The sequence below is a fragment of the Scyliorhinus torazame genome, chromosome 16 (assembly GCF_047496885.1).
Source record: "Scyliorhinus torazame isolate Kashiwa2021f chromosome 16, sScyTor2.1, whole genome shotgun sequence".
Classification (NCBI taxonomy): domain Eukaryota; kingdom Metazoa; phylum Chordata; class Chondrichthyes; order Carcharhiniformes; family Scyliorhinidae; genus Scyliorhinus; species Scyliorhinus torazame.
Window position 1 is genome coordinate 38480532 of NC_092722.1, and position 19011 is coordinate 38499542.

The 19011-nt window shown below is 43.1% G+C and overlaps 1 protein-coding gene across 1 annotated transcript in view; it reads left to right on the top strand.

Moving 5' to 3' along the window:
- The window catches only part of szrd1 (SUZ RNA binding domain containing 1), a 39207-nt gene extending 21506 nt beyond the window's left edge, over window positions 1-17701 (top strand). The window contains exon 4 of the mRNA XM_072478324.1: window positions 10302-17701. Coding sequence (XP_072334425.1) covers window positions 10302-10404 — 103 coding nt within the window. The 3' untranslated portion in view covers window positions 10405-17701. The remainder of the gene's footprint in view (window positions 1-10301) is intronic.
- The last annotated feature ends 1310 nt before the right edge of the window (window positions 17702-19011 follow it).

A 19011-nucleotide genomic window follows, 5' to 3' on the forward strand; every position in this document is an offset into this window, starting at 1 on the left:
GCCTGGGACGCCTTGCCAGCGGAGGTGGTAGAGGCGGGCACGATAGCATCATTTAAGATGCATCTAGACAGATATATGAACGGGTGGGGAACAGAGGGAACTAGATCCTTGGAAAATAGAAGACCGGTTTAGATAAAGGATCTGGATCGGTGCAGGCTGGGAGGGCCGAAGGGCCTGTTCCTGTGCTGTAATTTTCTTTGTTCTTTGTTCTACTTCGTACAAATATTCATATTTTCAATTTATTTTTAAATATTTTTAACACTTTATCATCTTTTCATTAAGCAGGCATCACAATCTCGGCTCAAAAAAACCATAATTGGGAGGGAAAATAACCTGGCTTCCTGTTGAATCGAAAGAATGGTTTTGGGGGAGAGCCTTCCCACATGGTCAGACGAAACAAAAATGTTCTGGCAAAGACCCTGTATATGGTTAGTCAGTTAATTGGTGAGGTCTGCAGAGAGGTAGACTGGCAGGTCTCCTTTAAGAAGTTAGCTTTTATGTATTCTAGATTTGTTCCAAATATACAATTGATTTTTTAAAAAAAATTAGAGTACCCAATTCTTTTTTCCAATTAAAGGTCAATTTAGTGTGTTCATTCCACCTACCCTGCACATCTTTGGGGTGTGGGGGTGAGACCCACACAGACACTGGGAGAATATGCAAACTCTACACGGACAGTGACCCGGGGCCAGGATTAAACCCGGGTCCTCGGGACCGTGAGGCAGCAGTGCTAAGTACTGCACCATTGTGCTGTCCTAAATATACAATTGCATGATTTGTATGCTGGATAGTCTTTGTATCTGAACCCAAGGCCACCAATGGGAGTGACCAGTGCCACTGAAACGGAGGATAAGTGAAACTTGTAATTTCTGAAGGAAAGTGTACTGACCTGAATACTGAACGCAAATAGAATTAGATTTGCCTGTCATGCTGTATAGTCAAACTGCCTGCTAGTACCTGTAGTTCTGCTCATCCCCAGATATCTGAATTCTGGCAGTAATTTCTGACCAGCGGTTTATTATACATAAACAATCCCCATATCAATAACAACGATCCCATCCTCCCACCAAACCCCAAACATTAGCCCACATGTTCACATAAACAAATGACAAAAAGGAATCAGGAATCACCCATAGTCACCATTAACTCACACCGCCCCCATCCCCCCAACTCTCCCAACCACCCCCCCCCCCCCCCAACTAATGTTTGATGTTATCCAGTTCTTGAAAGTGCATAATGTATAATGCTCATGAATTGTAGAGCCCCTCCATCCTTCCCCTCGGTTCTAACTTAACCTTCTCAAGAGTCAAGAATTCCAACAGGTCCCCCAGCCACGCCAGGGCACAGGGTGGAGAGGTTGCTCTCCAATCCATCAGGATCCGCCTTTGGGCTTTCAACGCGGCGAAGGCTACAACATCTGCCTCTGCATCCGTTTCCAACCCTGGCTGGTCCGACACCCCGAATATGGCCTCCCGGGGGCCCGGGTCCAGTTTCACGTGCACCACTCTAGAAATTACCCTAAAAACCTCCTTCCAGAAATCCTCTAGCTTTGGACAGGACCAAAACATATGAACGTGATTAGCAGGACCTCCCCCTCCCCCCCCGCGACGTTCACACACATCTTCTACTCCTTCAAAGAATCGGCTCATCCTTACCCTTGTGAGATGTGCTCTGTATACCACCTTCTGCTGTATCAGCCCCAACCTAGCGCACGAGGTGGAGGCATTCACTCTCCGGAGCACCTCACACCAGAACCCCTCCTCCATATCCTCTCCCAACTTTTTCTCCCACTTTGCTTTGATCCCTTCCAGTGGTGCCTTCTCCTCTTCCAAAATAGCTCTGCAAACTGCTGGCACTACTCCCTTCTCCAGTCCCCCTGTCGTCAGCACCTCCTCCAGCAATGTGGAGGCCGGCTCCACTGGGAAACCCTGTATCTCCTTTCTGGCAAAATCTCGAACCTGCATGTGTCTAAACATTTTCCCCTGCTCCAGCCCATACTTCTCTTCCAGCTCCTTCAGCCCTGCAAACCGACCCCTCAGAAACAAATCTTTTAGTGTCTTAATGCCTTTCTCCTCCAATTTCCGAAAATTTCCATCCCACCTCCCTGGCTCAAATCTGTGGTTCCCCCGAATCGGCATTTCCTTTGACCCTGCCCCCAAGCCGAAGTGTTGGTAAAACTGCCTCCAAATTCTCAATGCAGCTATTATTACCGGACTCCGAGTATTTCCCCAGGGCTATCGGGAGCGGCGCTGTTGCTAGTGCTTTCAATTCCGACCCCCTGCACAAACTCTCCTCCATTCTGACCCACTGGGAATCAAGCCCTCTGACCCAGCTCCGCACCTTCTCCACATTCGCCGCCCAGTGGTAATACATGATTCGGAAGAACCAGACCCCCTGCCTGCCTTCCCCTCTGCAGCAGCCCCTTTCTAACTCTGGCCTACTCGTTCTCATTAGAACGGAGAAGGATGAGGGGCGACTTGATAGAGGTTTATAAGATGATCAGGGGAATAGATAGAGTAGACAGTCAGAGACTTTTTCCCCGGGTGGAACAAAACATTACAAGGGGACATAAATTTAAGGTGAATGGTGGAAGATATAGGGGGGGATGTCAGAATGCACTGCCTGTGGAAGTAGTTGAGTCGGAAACATTAGGGATCTTCAAGCAGCTATTGGATAGGTACATGGATTATGCTAGAATGATGGGGTGTAGATTAACTTGTTCTTAATCTAGGACAAAAGTTCAGCACAACATCGTGGGCCGAAGAGCCTGTTCTGTGCTGTATTTTCTATGTTCTAAATGACCCTATTTAGAAACAATGATGCCACTTGTCCCATCTCTCAAAAGTAACACAGTAGGGAACCGTTTCTATCCGTTTTAGCCAATGGAACCAATAAAGGACCTTACAAAGAAATTGAGCAGTGGAACTCAATTTGGAACTCCAGAAGTGATTTTCCTTTGTAGCATTCACAGTTGGAATGGGAAGTTTATTCCACCTTGTTGCCATGTTGGGGATGTCCGTGGGGAAGAAGAGTCCAGGTCCAATTTGTTGGTAACTTTTGGTTGGTTCAATTGGCTCTGTTTTATAACCTTTGCTCTCGAGTCGCCAGGTATCTTTATGATACCGCCACGAGGTTCAAGTTCAAGTCTGGGGCTATTTAGCACAGGGCTAAATCGCTGGCTTTGAAAGCAGATCAAGGCAGGCCAGCAGCACTGCTCGATTCCTGTATCAGCCTCCCCGAACAGGCGCCGGAATGTGGCGACTAGGGGCTTTTCACAGTAATTTCATTTGAAGCCTACTTGTGACAATAAGCGATTTTCATTTCATTTCAAGTAATGATCAATAACTCAATCCACCAATTAGTAAGATTCAAATCAAAGCACGTTTATTATACGCAGTAATCGCTACTCATGCATAAATTCTACTTCAAAGCTACTTCTACAACTAACAGGCCTATACTTAGCTTTGGACTGGCCCACCAGGTGAGGGGAACAAATGGCCTTTCGTTCAGGTTCTGAGACTGCGGGATTCAAAAGTTGGTATGGACTGGTAGCTAGGAGTGCCCATCTCGTAGCGAGCGTTGACTTAAGACTTACGGGCTCTTGGCGGCAGCTGAACCGGTCACTGTCGAGGGTTGGTTCACGTTGCTGAGTGACCCGGTCAAGAAGGACGATTTGAACTTGGGGGCTTAACTTTATAGTCCCCAGGGGCTTCCCGCCTTTCGGGGCAGACCCTGTACCTAGTTCCAAGTGATTGGACTTTGTTCCAAACGCTTGGTTCGATTTCTCCAATACTGGAGCAGTTCTCTGATCGATGCGCGGTCTTGAGGTGTCCGTTAACCTCTTTTGTATTGGCTCCTGCTGGCACCGAGGAGTCTGGCTTGGCCTTGTTTATCCCAAATGTTTCGATTGTTCCTGGGGATCGCTCATTAGTATGTAGATGGCTGCTACATTATTATGCAGATGGCTGCTTGTATCGATGCTGTCTAGGCTTTTGCAGAGTTTAATACACAGTAAATTTGCACCTGCTAGTTTCTGCCTGTGTTGGCTGAATTTCCCTTCAGCCTTTGCTGTTCTCCATTCTACGTCGGGAGCTGGCCAACCCAGGTGGCTACAAATTGAAGGATTTATTATTTTAAATAACCTGTTGCTTCAGGATTCAAGAAGGCATCCCAGCTCTGTGACCTATCTAACCCTGGCCATTACTGCTGAACTTGACTGCGGAGGGAGATTTTAATTCATTTTTGGCAGTCAAATTTTGAAGATGTTGTTTGAGACAAACCTGAACCATCCTTGCTTTTTAAAATTTTTATAAATTGAGTACCCAATTATTTTTTTCCCCCCCAATTAAGGGACAATTTAGCGTGGCCAATCCACCTACTCTGCTTTTGGGTTGTGGGGGTGAGACCCATGCAGACACCTGGAGACTCACAGGGACCTGGGGCCGGGATCGAGCCCAGGTCCTCGGCGCCATGAGGCAGCAATGTTAGCCACTGTGCCACCTTGCTGCCCCAGGATCCTTGCTTCTAAGTGGCAAATTTCATCCACACAATAGGATTTTGCTGAAATTTCATGTTGCTTCAATAAATGCATTTCTCCGCGGATTGAAGCAATGATTAAATATCCTAGTGTGACTGCAAGGGGCACATTCTAGCAAATTTCTTTCAAGTTTTATTAGTTTGCGAAATCTTTCTTAATCACTATCTTTGTGTTAATTACCTGATTTCAAAGCTTTCTACTGGGCCAGTTCCAACAGGTTAATTTTACAGGTTCATGTTCTGTGTAAATAATTAAGCTGGGGAAAGATCACAAGAGACAAGTTGCCTGGTAGGTTTAAGACCTAAAAGGAAAGAGGTGTTGGGTTTGTGCATTTTTAAAAAAAAATTTAAAGTACTCAATTCATTTTGTTTTTCAATTAAGGGACAATATAGCATGGCCAATCCACCTACCCTGCACATCTTTGGGTTGTGGGGGTGAGACCCACACAGACATGGTGAGAATGTGCAAACTCCACACAGACAGTGACCCAGGGCCAGGATCGAACCCGGGTCCTTGGTGGCGCGAGGCAGCATTGCTAACCACTGTGCCACCGTGCCGCCTTGGTTTGTGAATTTTTAATCAGATATTAGAAGAACATAAAAACTAGGAGCAGGCGTAGGCCATCTGGCCCTTCGAGCTTGCTCAATGAGATCATAGCTGATCTTTTGTGGACTCCACTCCACTTTTCCCCCGAACACCATAACCCTTTACTACTTTATTCTTCAAAAAACTATCTATCTTTATCTTGGAAACATTTAATGAAGGAGCCTCAACTGCTTCACTGGGCAGGGAATTCCATAGGTTCATAACCCTTTGGGTGAAGAAGTTCCTCCAAAGCTCAGTCCTAAATTTACTTCCCCTTATTTTGAGGCTATGCCCCCTCATTCTGCTTTCACCTGCCAGTGGAAACAACCTCCCCGCATCTATCCTATCTATTCCCTTCATAATTTTATGTTCTATAAGAATCCCCCGCATCCTTCTAAATTCCAACGAGTACAGTTGGTGGGTTTCTGGGGCAAGTAAATAGACTGGATCTAACATTTGCATTTTTTGATAAGTTGAGTTCTTTTGAAAATCAAAGTTAAGCCAGAGGTATCGACAAGCATTTTGCAATCTACACTACTTCCATGAGTAAACAGAAGAGAGTATATTATGTTTTTGTTGCCCTGAAAGCAGAAACACATTTGAAACATGAAAAATGTTATCTTTGTAAGGATTTGAGTTTGAGGTGTGAGAATAATGCGATGAAAGGGAGGAACGGTATTTTAGAGTTACGGTGGAGAGCTTATTTGTTGGTTGCGCAGGGAAGATCTCCTGGAAGCAGCTCTGGGCCGCGAGAAGTAAGTTACATCATCCACCCAGTCAAACCAGAAAAGTCCTGGGTTGCAAAAAAGTAGTCTTGTTTCTGAAGGTTTCCTGGATTTCCACAGCAGTAAGAGTTTGAGACGTCATGTGGTATACCTTATTAAAGTGGCGGTAGCTTTGCCTTGGGTAATTTTTTTTTTCTTTAAATTTAGATTACCCAATTATTATTTTCTAACTAAGGGGCAATTTAGCGTGGCCAATCCATCTAACCAGCACATCTTTGAGTTGTGGGGGTGAAACCCAGGCTGACACTGGGAGAATGTGCAAACTCCATACAAATAGTGACCAACGGCCAGGATTCGAACCTGAGTCCTCAGCACCGTAGACCCAGTGCTAACCACTGCGCCATCGTGCTACCCTACCTTGGGTAATTATACTGGATTTTTCACCACCAGTCAGCTCTCCCCCTCAAAGGGAAAAGCAGCCGACGGTCATCTGGGACTATGGCGACTTTACAGTACCTTTATCATGTTACTGAATTTTTAAAGTTTTTTTAAAAATATATATATTTATTAAGATTTTAAACAATTTTTCACCCTTACAAACAACCCCCCCCGGTAACAAATAGAAAGAAAACGCACATAGCCAGACATAAACATGGTAAAACGATATGTTACAGAACTTTGTACATTGGATTCCTCCCGTACATGTCAGTTTTCCAGATTCTTCATGTATTTTCTTGCTCAAATACCCCCCAGACAGAACCCCCCCCCCCCCCCCCCCGGGTTGCTGCTGCTGCTGACCGACCTTCATCTAACGCTCCGCGTGATAGTCTAGGTTGCCACGGCCTGTAGCACCCCTGCGCAGACCCTCTCAAGGCAAACTTTATCCTCTCTAACTTGATAAACCCTGCCATATCATTTATCCAGGCCTCCATGCTGGGGGGCTTCGCCTCCTTCCACATTAGCAAGATCCTTCGCCGGGCAACTCGGGACGCAAAGGCCAGAATGCCGGCCTCTTTCGCCTCCTGCACTCCCGGCTCGTCCACTACTCCAAATATTGCTAGCCCCAGCTTGGCTTGACCCGGGCTTTCACCACCTTAGATATTGCTCTCGCCACTCCCCTCCAGAACCCCTCCAGTGCCGGGCATGACCAAAACATATGGACATGGTTTGCCGGGCTTCCTGAGCACCTCCCACATCTGTCCTCCACCCCAAAGAACCTACTCAGTCTCGCCCCCGTCATGTGCGCTCTATGAACCACCTTAAACTGTATCAGGCTAAGCCTGGCACACGTTGAAGAGGAATTAACCCTACTTGAGGCATCAGTCAATAGCCCCTCCTCAATCTCCTCCCCCAGCTCCTCCTCCCATTTACCCTTCAGCTCCTCCACCAACGCCTCCCCCTCTTTCATCTCCTGGTATATCGCCGACACCTTGCCCTCTCCGACCCATACACCCGAGATCACCCTGTCTTGAATTTCCTGTGCCGGGAGCAACGGGAATTCCCTACCTGCCGCCTCACAAACTCCCTCACCTGCATGTATCTGAAAGCATTTCCCGGGGGTAGCCCAAACTTCTGCCCCAGTGCCCCTAGGCTCGTAAACGTCCCATCATGGTATTTTTCAGGATGACAGCCAGTGACTACAACCACTATCATCTAAACCTCAAGGGCAGCAGATACATGGGAACACCACCTCTTGGATGTTAGCCTCCAAGCCCCTCACCACCCTGACATGGAAATATATCACTGTCACTGAGTCAAAATCTTGGAACTTCCTCCCTAACAGCACTGTGGGTGCACCTACACCGAGGGACTGCAGTGGTTCAAGAAGGCAGTCCAGGATCTTCTCGAGGGCAATTAAAGATGGACAATAAATGCTGGCTAGACAGTGACACCCACCTGTATTTCATTAATTAATTTTTACAAGTAACTGTAACCTCGGGTGAATTGTTTACTATAGACACTCCTATGGCATGAGCCCATGATACATTTGGCTAATTTGCACCTATCACAGGCAATCACCACTTCATCTTTATATCCTGATGCTTTATTGGTCAGAAATGGGATACCAGTTGTATTGGGTAGAAGATCCTCCTGTTGATAGAACCAGTCAGTTTGTAAAGTTGTGAATTTCTTCTTTATAAGACACCTATACCAGAGTGTACTGCTTGCAAATGGAAAATGGCTAAATTCTCAAGTAAATGCACTTACATTATTTACTTGCTTACAGAAAATCTATGCCATATTGAAGGTTGTTCTTCTGAGCTTAATATATATTTAAATGGCCAGCAATTGGACAGGATGTTGTCTATTTTCAACTAGACTGAGACCAAACTTGTGTGTTGCTAGATTAGAATTGTTTGTATATAGGGGGCACCGTGTCTCAATGAATAAGACCCTTCAAGATGGTGTTATGAAACTGGAAGAGACCCCCAATAAATATTAGGAAACTGGATGAGAAACCCCAACAATGTTTCAATTTGTAAACTGAGGAAAGGGTACTTCACCCTTTCCCAGGAATGACTCCACTAACAAATAAGGATTTTTGTATAAAAACAACATTATTAACAGAGGATTAACCCCATTAACATCCAAGGAAAAAGCAGCTTTTTGCAAAGTTCAAAAAAAATAAACTGAGTATTCAATTATTATTTTTTCCAATTAAGGGGCAATTTAGCGTGGCCAATCCACCTACCCTGCACATCTTTTGCGTTGTGGGGGTGAGACCCACGCAAACACGGGAAGAATGTGCAAACTCCACGCGGACAGTGACCCAGGGCCGGGATAGAACTTGGTATCTCGGCGCCATGAGATAACAGTGCTAACCAGTGCACCACCGTGCCGCCGAAAAAGCAGCTTTTTGATTAATAGTTAAACCGTTCGTAAAAAATACAGGTCTTTGAGCTTACTTTCCCATCTTCTTCTAAAATTTCAATTAAGCAAAATGCATATATAGGTCAAATGCCACTTATTAGTACTGTTAACACTTTGTGGCTTACAGATTTATTCACAAAGTCCTTGGAGTGAAGCTTTCAGAAGTCAGCCTGAGAAACACAACTTTCCTCAGAACCTTAAAAGTGAAACTAAGGATAGACCCAGCCTCTCCCATGAATGACATGACAGCCTGCCTAGCTGTTAACCCCTTAATTATGGGTCTAACAGACATATAATCTGGATACCTTAACCTAAGTCCTTTTAATAACATTACAGACATGTAATACAATATAAACATTTCCTACATTCATCACAATGGATATATTTTTATTTCGCCTTTTACACCATCTTGTTAGCTAAACGTCTTTTGTAATAGTTACAGCTTGCACCCCTTCCTCCTAGGTGTTTGCCGTTTTGGTGTTTACTGTTTTGGGCAAAAATGAAAAACTTTTGTTTGCTCGGAATACACACTGCTCATATTCCAGTTTTCATGCCTGCTTCAGGAGGTTGGCTCGTTCCATCAAAAGTGCCCCCTTTTTAAGATTGCCTTCTCTTTCACTGTGGTGTATTAAAGTAAGTATTTTCCAATCGCTTCTCGGCCTTTTGGCTGAGATCAAGTGACTGTGGATTGAGCCTTTGGCTCGGATCTGGTGTGTCTCTCTTGTGGGGACCGTGAATTGGATTCGGTTTGGGTTGGTTTTTTGGGGCGGGCGAGGAGCTGGATTGGGGGTTCGCCCCTGGCCCACGCTCTGAGCCCTGGCTTGGTAACTCAGAAAAGGAAAACATTTATTTTAATTTTTTTTTTTTTTTAAGTAAATATTTTCCTGTTCCGTGATTTTAAAAAAATGAAACTCCTTGGGGTGCTTGTCGATTGAGAGAAAGAAGAATGAAGTGTCTTTCAACCCACCTAGATATCTAAGGTTGAACAATGAAGCCAGTTGCATGCCATCTGGACAGCTATGGACCAAGTGCTGGAAAATGGTATTAGAATAGATAGGTTTGATAGCCGGTGCAGACATGATCGGCTGAAGAGCCTCTTTCTGTGCTCTACGACTCTGGCTCCGGTACCCGCCTTGGGTCACTGTCTGTGTAGGTTTCTTCCAGGCACTCCGGTTTCCTCACACAAGTCCCGTTAGGTGAATTGGACATTCTGAATTGTCCCTCGGTGTACCCGAACAGGTGCCGGAGTGTGGCTACTAGGGGATTTTCACAGTAACTTCATTGCAGTGTTAATGTAGGCCTACTTGTAACAATAATAATAATAAAGAAAAACTTCATGTTGAACACTTCATATTTTTTGTATATTATGTATTGCTATCACACTTGGGTGTACAGAATCATTCTTATTTGTGAATAGAACATACTTAAAGCATTCCAGGACACAGCAGTGTCTAATCCTCAATAAGTTTGGGATAAATGCCATCTTGTAAATATGTGTAACAATATGCATGATTAAGAACTTGACATTCTCAACACTAGCCCAGTACTGTCTCCAACAAAAGCTAATTGTCTTTATTTTTCAGGCCGACCAGAATCACCCAGTCAGAGGAGACCAGGCAGCAGAGTTGTGTAATTCGACAGCCCCATGGCCCTGATGGTACACCAGGCTTCAAACAGCGCAGATAAACGTGGGCCAGCGAGTGCGCTTTGTAAAACAGAACTCTCCAGGACCGAGCGTGCAGTGCTGGACAGAGAGAACGGACTCGAGCAGAGGACCTGATCTGCTTCTCTTGCACTGTGAACCCCCTTTGCTCCGCCCACTGTGACTTTTCTCCTTGCGCACTGTGACCCCTGCTCCGCCCACTGTGGTTGGCACACTGCTGTGAGCTCTCCAAGGAAACCGTGAAGGGGAGGTTTCTTGCAATCAGACTGGCCAAGAATACATTGTGTGCCATTTCTAACTAGAAATTTGCTCCAGCAATAATACTGTTTAAGAATGTTTGATAGTTTATCTTTTAATTTCAGAAAAGAGTTTGACTATGTATTAGTGATGGGTGCTGTTTGTCCTTTTTCAGCCCACACTTCACAGGATTGTTTTGGTTTCTTCCCACCTGTCCCATTGCCATGAGATAGCCCTTCAAGGGTAATTATCTTACTAAGCGAAAAACGTCAAAATGTCCATCAGAAATGCACCCATTTTAAGTTTGGCTCATCTTTAGCTATTTATTGTAGGCTGTATTTAAAATAAATGTTTTCAAAACATCTTATCTGGAGAAAGAGGCCAAAAACATGAAATGATCCACAGGAATGTGGTGCCAGACTTGGGCTATTTGGCACAACAGGCCAAGGGGCGCACAGTGGTTGTGTTCAGTAGTGCAAGTGGTCTGTTGTACAACCAATTCCTGTCCTCCCATCCATAGGAAGCGAGCAGGTCCGTTGGTTACCGGAGAATTAGTTGAGGCGGGAACGCTGTGGGGTAGGAAAAGAGAGAAGTTCAAAAAGTGGCCGTGAATGTTGCTGAATCTCATCCACCTGAATGTGGTTAGCTGCATTGGCCAAATCCCAGCTGACCACCAGGATTTATTTTTTATATCAAAAACTAATACGGTGGCGGGATTTTTTAAAAAACAATGTCGTACTAGGGTAGCACTTGGGTGCTACCTGCATAATGCTGTGGTCCCGTGATCTTATTCCAGCACTGCCTTATGCTCAAATTCACCAGCTATGCTTTGTGCATGATGGTATAAACTGCAGGATAAGTATAACTTGCAGTGGTAGAAAATCTCTTTGTAAAAGAGGATGTTTCGGCAAAGGCCATGTCTGTAGTTAATGCTGCTCCCATTGTGGGTCAGTGCAGAGCAGTATTGCTGTCGGAAACTGGGAAGGTTTTCAACATGTTCTATTTGGAACTTTTCCAGTTTTACAAAGGGGAGAAGTTAGAGGAAGAGAGAAGGACAAGAAATTTAATTTTTTTTTTTAAATAAAAAGGGAAATAAAATGGTTCCAATGAAATTATATGTTGCTTAGAGAAGGCGAAAGGTTTGAGGCTAAGTGGTGGAGCCTGAGATTTTGGTACAGTTATTTGTCTCCCTTCTGATGGTTGCGTGCATTCTGTGCCCTGCTGTCTGACACTAAAGCGAGGTTTTCCAGTTACTGCCCATCACTAGTACATACTCTTAGTACTTTTCAAGGCAATGCCTTTGTTTTCTAGAATCTCAACAAAAAAAACTGTTTCTAGGTCCATCTAATGTTAAAAGGGCATGGATGTAATTTCCTTTTGTGTGGCTCACACATGAATCATCTGTCTTGTGTTTGCGCAAATGCGCATGTGTTTGTGTACGTGTGTACTCTGTATATGTGTCTGCCTGCGAACAAAATATTGCTTCTGTGTGGGGAGGGTGGGGTGGAGTGTAGTTTAATTAATGAAGATTGGTAAATTTCAATCAGTGCTTTTGCGGGGGGGGGGGGGAGAAAATAGTATTAGCCACCTCACTCCTGTACAGCTGCTAGCACAGCCTCCCCATACACCAGCCATCAAATTATTTGTCTGGGGCATAAAACATGACTGAATTGATTTGTACTGGGGTTGATTGGGCTTCAAATGCTGTCCACGGTCATGATGATAAACTAAAATGTCAGGCCCTGGAAGATTTTTAAACTTTTATATTGAATAATATTCAAAGTGCTTCCCCAGCAATTGTTAATGTTATCTTTTATTTTCCTGCATAACTTGTCCCCAGGATTGGGTTGTCGGTTGGTGAGCTATTTTCGCACTACCTAGCATTTCACGTGGTCAGTGGACTGACACACAACCTGATCTCTGGTGTTTATGAACTTGGCACAACTGGAACAATTGCCTCAGACTCTTCAGAATATACTTGTTCTGTAAACAATAAAACGGCTGACTCACTGCTGGTTCTTTGGGTTAATATGCTGCGTGATGTGGTGTATGTACCACCAGGAAGGTCATGGTTTTAATCCAATCTCAAATCAGCTAGCCAGTGGTGGCTCTTACAAGTGACCTCTGTGCCCTGGACAGGGAGGGGGAAATCTAGGCAGATTTTTCATTCTATGTAGTTATTCAGTAATTACTAAGAATGGGCATAGGCTCAGTTTTAATCCTGCTGCTTTTCCTTTTTGATTCCCCTCTTTTCTCCCTACTCCAGTCAAATAACCTACCGATGCACATTGTTCAGCGCATGCACTTGGATGAGGTACTGTCTGTGGAACTGTACCCAAGCCCGAGTTAAATGCCTTCAGGAGAGGGAAGGTGGAGGTGGAAAATTTGAGGTAATCAATGGATTGGGGGATTTATATTTCTACAAAGGCAAAAGTATAAGTATTTATGAACCTAAAGCACAGTTGGGTTAATCAAGCAAGTAATTGTTTTGTTTCCCAGCCAGAATTACAATCAGGCAACTAGTTTTTTTTAAATCAAGCTTTTTTTTCCTCTTGCAGTTAGTGATTTCAAAGCCCTTGTGTCTAATGGTAAGCCAAATGGTGCTAGTTTACAAATAGAGCAAACTTGTAGTAGATTACAGCTGAAAGCTAGCACTGTGCAGCATTTTGGGGCCTGTTGGGCTTGAGAGTCATTGTCAAGGAGGAAATGTGTTTGCAAACACTGGTATTGCGGGACAGTGAAATAAAGTAGCAGTGTCAAAACTAGCCTTGTGAACAGGACTGTGGAATAGTTGCCAATTTGCCCCGTTCAGTTTGGACTGGATGAATTAAAATGGACTTGAAGAACATTGTACACCCTATCCATTATTCAACAAAAGATAAATAGCCATAGGTACTGAATTTGGGATACTAAATAAAATCCGGGTGCAACTTGGCATAATGGTAGAGGGCAATGAATGGTTGAAGACCAGTTTCAGCTCAGTAATAGAACAGTGTCGGTTGTGGATGGGATGCAGAAAAAAGGCTGGGAGGTGTTGGGGAAATGGCATGTTCAGTAAAGCTAAATAAGACTTTTGAATATACAGAGATGGGAATCTTGTTAACGTTGTCTGCATGTTAGAAAGTCTTTGTCAAAGTACAAAGTGCTGAATGAAACTCGTTTTAATGAAATAAGTCTGCACAAAGATTGTCCTGCTGTGTGAAATTAGTCACATTTTGATTTCTGCTAATCCAGAGACTACAAAATGATGGTGCTGCCTCCCCTCAATAGGGCTATTAACTATCCCTTGCCCTTCTACCTTTTCAGACAGCTTTGCTGAGATCAGGCTTTTATTAAGTTTGCAATTGCCGCATACCTGCATATGATAGAGTTGCCAACTTGTAGTACCATCCAGAATTTCAGGAATCTTTAGGAAAGAGTATATAAAAATCAGTGACATGATTGGAGCATAGTACGGTCGCTGGGCTGGTTTGTAATCCTATTTGGCTGGTTTGACAGCTAGTGGATAAAGGATAAATATCGAGCAATAATGATAAATGAGTAGGGGGTCAGTTTTCAGAAACTGATCTCTAATGTAAGCTGTCATTTCAGTGCACCTGTTCACTGCCACAGATATCATTTAAAAAAAACATGAAATTATTGCAGAGGTGCAAAAATGGTCCAGTTACTTTGCAAACCTTGTGATAATCTCCAGTTCCGTTGTGAGATCGGTTGCTAGTTGGTGAATAGATGAGAGAAGCCAAATGCTCTGAACTGTGTTCCAGACCTTTCAGAGTCGTGGGGCCTTTTTATTAATGCATCTTAATGAGGGCCACTTCATTACTGAATAAGCTGAATTTTATCTTTGGCCATGTCCAATTTCTGGATTTTCTGACCAGTTATTTGGAGATTGCGCTTTATGAATTTTCTTTCGTGTATCAGCAAGCTAGTTACCTTCATCTTAATTCCCATTGCAATTTACTTTAATCACCAGCTTGATCTGGGTTCTCAAACAGCCAGATATTGCTGATGTACCAGCACTCTCAAGAAACTTGACTTTACTCTGGAAGTAATTGGTTCAAGAGTTTCTTTCTTTTCTAGGAAACTGGCAAACTCAGAAGTAAATTTAGCAAAATGGCAAAACAAAGTGAACATGGATGTTGAAATTTGTGCTCAAAGTTGATTTAAAGGTTATTTATATAGCATCTAAAGACAATTTGCATTTGAATTGTGTGAAACGGGTGTTAGCAGAAAACCGCTCTGCTTCAGTGGTTATAATGGAATGTGATATGTGAGGAATTTGTAAACTACTGGAAATACTTGGGGTTCTTCAATAATGTCATGAGGGACATTAAATGTCCTTCTGCGATTATCGTTGACATTACAGTTGCTTGAACAATACAGTGTAAGTGACAGGTAAACTTGGTTGGAAGTTACTTTTAAAGAACGTTAAAACTCCTTGGTTACATTGCACCTTTTCACCTGCTTCCAAGTATCTCGGGAATTTTTGGAAACAAAATCACATTGCTTCAAGTTGCATTCTACCATACAATAGAAAAAGGGCAATGAGTTGCCATGTTTTCTGGGGAAGATGTAGGTGTTCCTAATTTAAATATAAAATGGCATTGATTTTTGGCCTTTTCACTGCCGTCCTGCCCCCAAAACCAATGTTAGCAATTATCTTGACTCTAATCAGAAGGTGGGGCCGATACAGCCAATTGATGTTTTGAACTGAATTATGAGTTGTGCTTTGATGTACCTTTTTTAATTCTACAGAGAATGTTGTGGACTGAAATTTGGATTTGTACAGAATTGGCTGTCCGTATTAATATTGCTACTGGGCTACTACATCAAAAGTACATGGCAAACTGGCTAACACGAGAACCACCCCACCCCTTAACTGAAATGGGTCTATTGGATGATTACTGAATGTAAAGATGATTTGTAGACCATTTTCAAATGTTCTGGTTATCACTGGCAGATGGTCATGTAGATGGTAGCTTCTCCACTCTTCTGTTTGATAGGTTCAGTTCTTGAGCAATAATAATGGGTCATGATTTCCATTACACTGTAGTTTGCATATCTTGCTGCATGGAGAAATCAGCCAAGTATCGGAGATCTTGAATTGTTGGACCCTTGACGTGGATTCCCATGTTATCTGAACTGTGACGCATGCCACTCATATGCAATTTGTCGGAGCAAATGGGAACTTACCAGGAAGCCTCTCATCAATCAAGTAAACATCCTGGGGAACAATTTGAGGTGTTGCATAGAATGTGCTTCTATGCCCAAGTATGAACTGTACTGTACTCCTGACTTGGCAGGGGACAGAAAGGGAAATAAGAGGTGGGATGGGGGGAGACAGAAAAACAAACTGAAAACATTTACCAACGAGTCAGATATATTAGCATAGACCACTGAGCAATTCTAGAGTTATGCAGGGAGGCTTGACTTATGTACAAAATCACTTTTGTGCACAGTTCATTCTGGTTTATATTATTGGCTTAGCGCAATCAGTGTCTGGTCTTAACTTGAGAGTAACTTGAATGTTCTAAATCTGTCTCTTTAAATAATGGTTTCCCTGATGTATGGTGGTTCTTTAAAGTTGTGTGTAGACCAGCAAAAGGACACAGGATGTATGTCAAGCCTGTCACATTCACAAATGACATTTAAGCTTGTTGCTATGCTTGTATAATGAGGATTATGCTGGGTGTTTGCAGCTTTATTGCTATCAATGCAGTTAATTTTTTCATAACTTTAGCAAAATATCGCCCTTCTGTCTGCACTGATTTCCCCCCCCCCCCCCCCCCCCCCCCCTCAAATTCCCCTTTGAAGATTTCCAAGTAGGTCCAGCTGCTACACCTGGGAACATGACACATCTTAAGAATTGCCCTGATTTGAGAGGAAGAGTTAGGAACCAGGCTTGGTTTGCATGGATTTGTGGTTTGATTATTAAGTTTGCACCTTAGTTATAAATGCAGACACAATTTTTTTTTTGTTTATGTGAAAGCTGCAACAGACCTGACCTTATATATAGATTTTTACAAAAAAAATGCTGTCCATTCATTTGGACTTTTTTGAATGTTTTATTGTCTTGGTGAGTCCAAGTGGATGGTTATGCTACACACTTGTGGTTGCAAATCAGTACTTTGAAAAGATGCTGTCTTTGCACTTCAATGAGACAATGTTGTATATTTCAGGAGCGTTAGGAACTTCATGTGGATCTTGCGATTTATTTAACCTCAATTTATTTCATAAACTACAGTATCGTTTGGGGCTTAAAGGGCATATTCTCTTTGGGGGGAAAAAATGTTTGTTGCATAGTTTATTTGGGCATATGATGCAAAGACATTTTGAGGTCACTCATCTGTGACCTTGTTCCAACAAAAAAAATGCTCATCTCATTAAATTAAATGCACAATTGGTCAGTCAACATCTGAAAGAAAGTAAATGTTTCAAGTGGTATGCTTGATCAGAATGGCCATTCTCTGTCACCAAACAAAGACAGTTTCTTGGAGTACTTTATGAAAAAACTGCCCTTATTTAAGCTTGCAAAATGCTTTCTCTGTGAAATTGTCCATCAGGTTCTTGCATGCTGTTGCACTCGGTCGATGAAAGTGGCATACGCTTGTGTGCCGTATGGTTAACGATGTAAACAATTGCTAGATACCAGTCACACAATCTAAAGTAAATTCATGCTTTGAATGTGTTGACCAGCAGGTTACTGTCGGATAAGATGTCTATCACTGTATTTTGTCTTTATTTACTGACAATGTAACATTTGTGGGATTCAGTGTTAACAGCTGCTGTTTGGTTGAATTTATTATAGTCCTTTCCATTTGCATGAAGGCTGGGAAAGATGTGCAAATATTGTTTTTAATTGCCTGTTTAACATCTTTATCAACAAACAGATGCTCTTGCTACTGTCCTTTTATAATTTTATATTTTATCCTGCAAAATCATCTGGATCTCTTGAAGCGGCATTTTCTTAGTGTTCAGCGAAGGAAAGTTCTGGTCTGTGAGTGCTGGACATAATCTGTACAACTTCTGTTTATAACTGACTGGCAAAGTTAACTATATTTTGAGTAAAATTTTATAAGTTTAGCCTCAACAGTTTGGCCTGATTTTTGGTGTGTTTTGCTCTTTGTCTTATTTGAGGTAGACTTCTTAAAGTGAATCTTGTAATTTCTTTTTAACTTTGAAGTGCCCAATTTTTTTTTCCAATTAAGGGGCAATTTAGCGTAGCCAATCCACCTACCCTGCACATCTTTGGGTTGTGGGGTTAGACGCACGCAGACATGGGGAGGATGTGCAAACCACACTGACAGTAACCCGGGTCCTTGGTGTCGTGAGGCAGCAGTGCTAACCATTGTGCCACCGTGCTAGTTCTTAAAGTCAATCTTCAAAGTTCTCTGATTCCAGTATATTTTTCTGTGACAAGTAGAACAGTGTGAGTGATTTCATAAGGAACCCAAGACTGTAGGAGTAGGAAAAGGACGTCTTGTATTTTAGACCTTCAGAATAATTCAATCATTTAATTTCCTTCCTTGGTTTAAAGCTGTTATTTTTCCACTCTCTGACTCCACTGTAGGTTCAATTCTTGCCAGGTCTGATGCAGTTGAATGAAAAGGAAAAAAAGTGAACTCTGAACACTTTTATTTTTCTGTTGATGGGTCGGTCTGAAATGTTAGCTTGTCTTTTTGATGCTGACGAACATTTCGAGCATTCTCTATTTATTTGATATCCAGCAATTCCACTTCCGCTGTGCGTTGCCGTGTCTGAATTCAGTGGAGTACTTGGTCTGCATCCCAAATACTATTTGCAAAAGGAGGGGGAAAAAGAGAATTGAACATGGTTGGCACCTACGAAGAATTGAAGAGGAAAACGCAAGACATGGAGAAATGAGCAAAGATCCAGCCTCTACCACAAGGAAGATCGTTACCAGTGAGCGTAGTTATGTGTTCAGCTGTCGTGCTTGGATGCATTTGGCAGGAAAGAAAAATGAGATGTGCCTCATTTTGTCATTTCCATATATGTGCTTTCGGAACCTGTTTTCTGATTTTCCAAACTCTCCCCCCCCCCCCCCCCCCCCCCCCCCCCCCTCCAAATCTCTCCTGAGTTCAATGCTCTCCCCATTCCTTTTTGAGTAAGATCTCTTCCCAGATGTCAATAATGTAGCAACACAACAGTTCTCAATTTATGTAGCAGCTTTTAATTATAAGAATCTTTATTGTCACATGTAGGCTTACATTAACACTACAATAAAGTTACTGTGGGAGGAAACCGGAGCACCCAGAGGAAACCCACGCAGGGAGAACGTGCAGACTCCGCACAGACAGTGACCCAAGCTGGGAATTGAACCTGGCACCCTGTACTGTGAAGCAAGGGTACAAACCATAGTAAAAAGTCCAAGA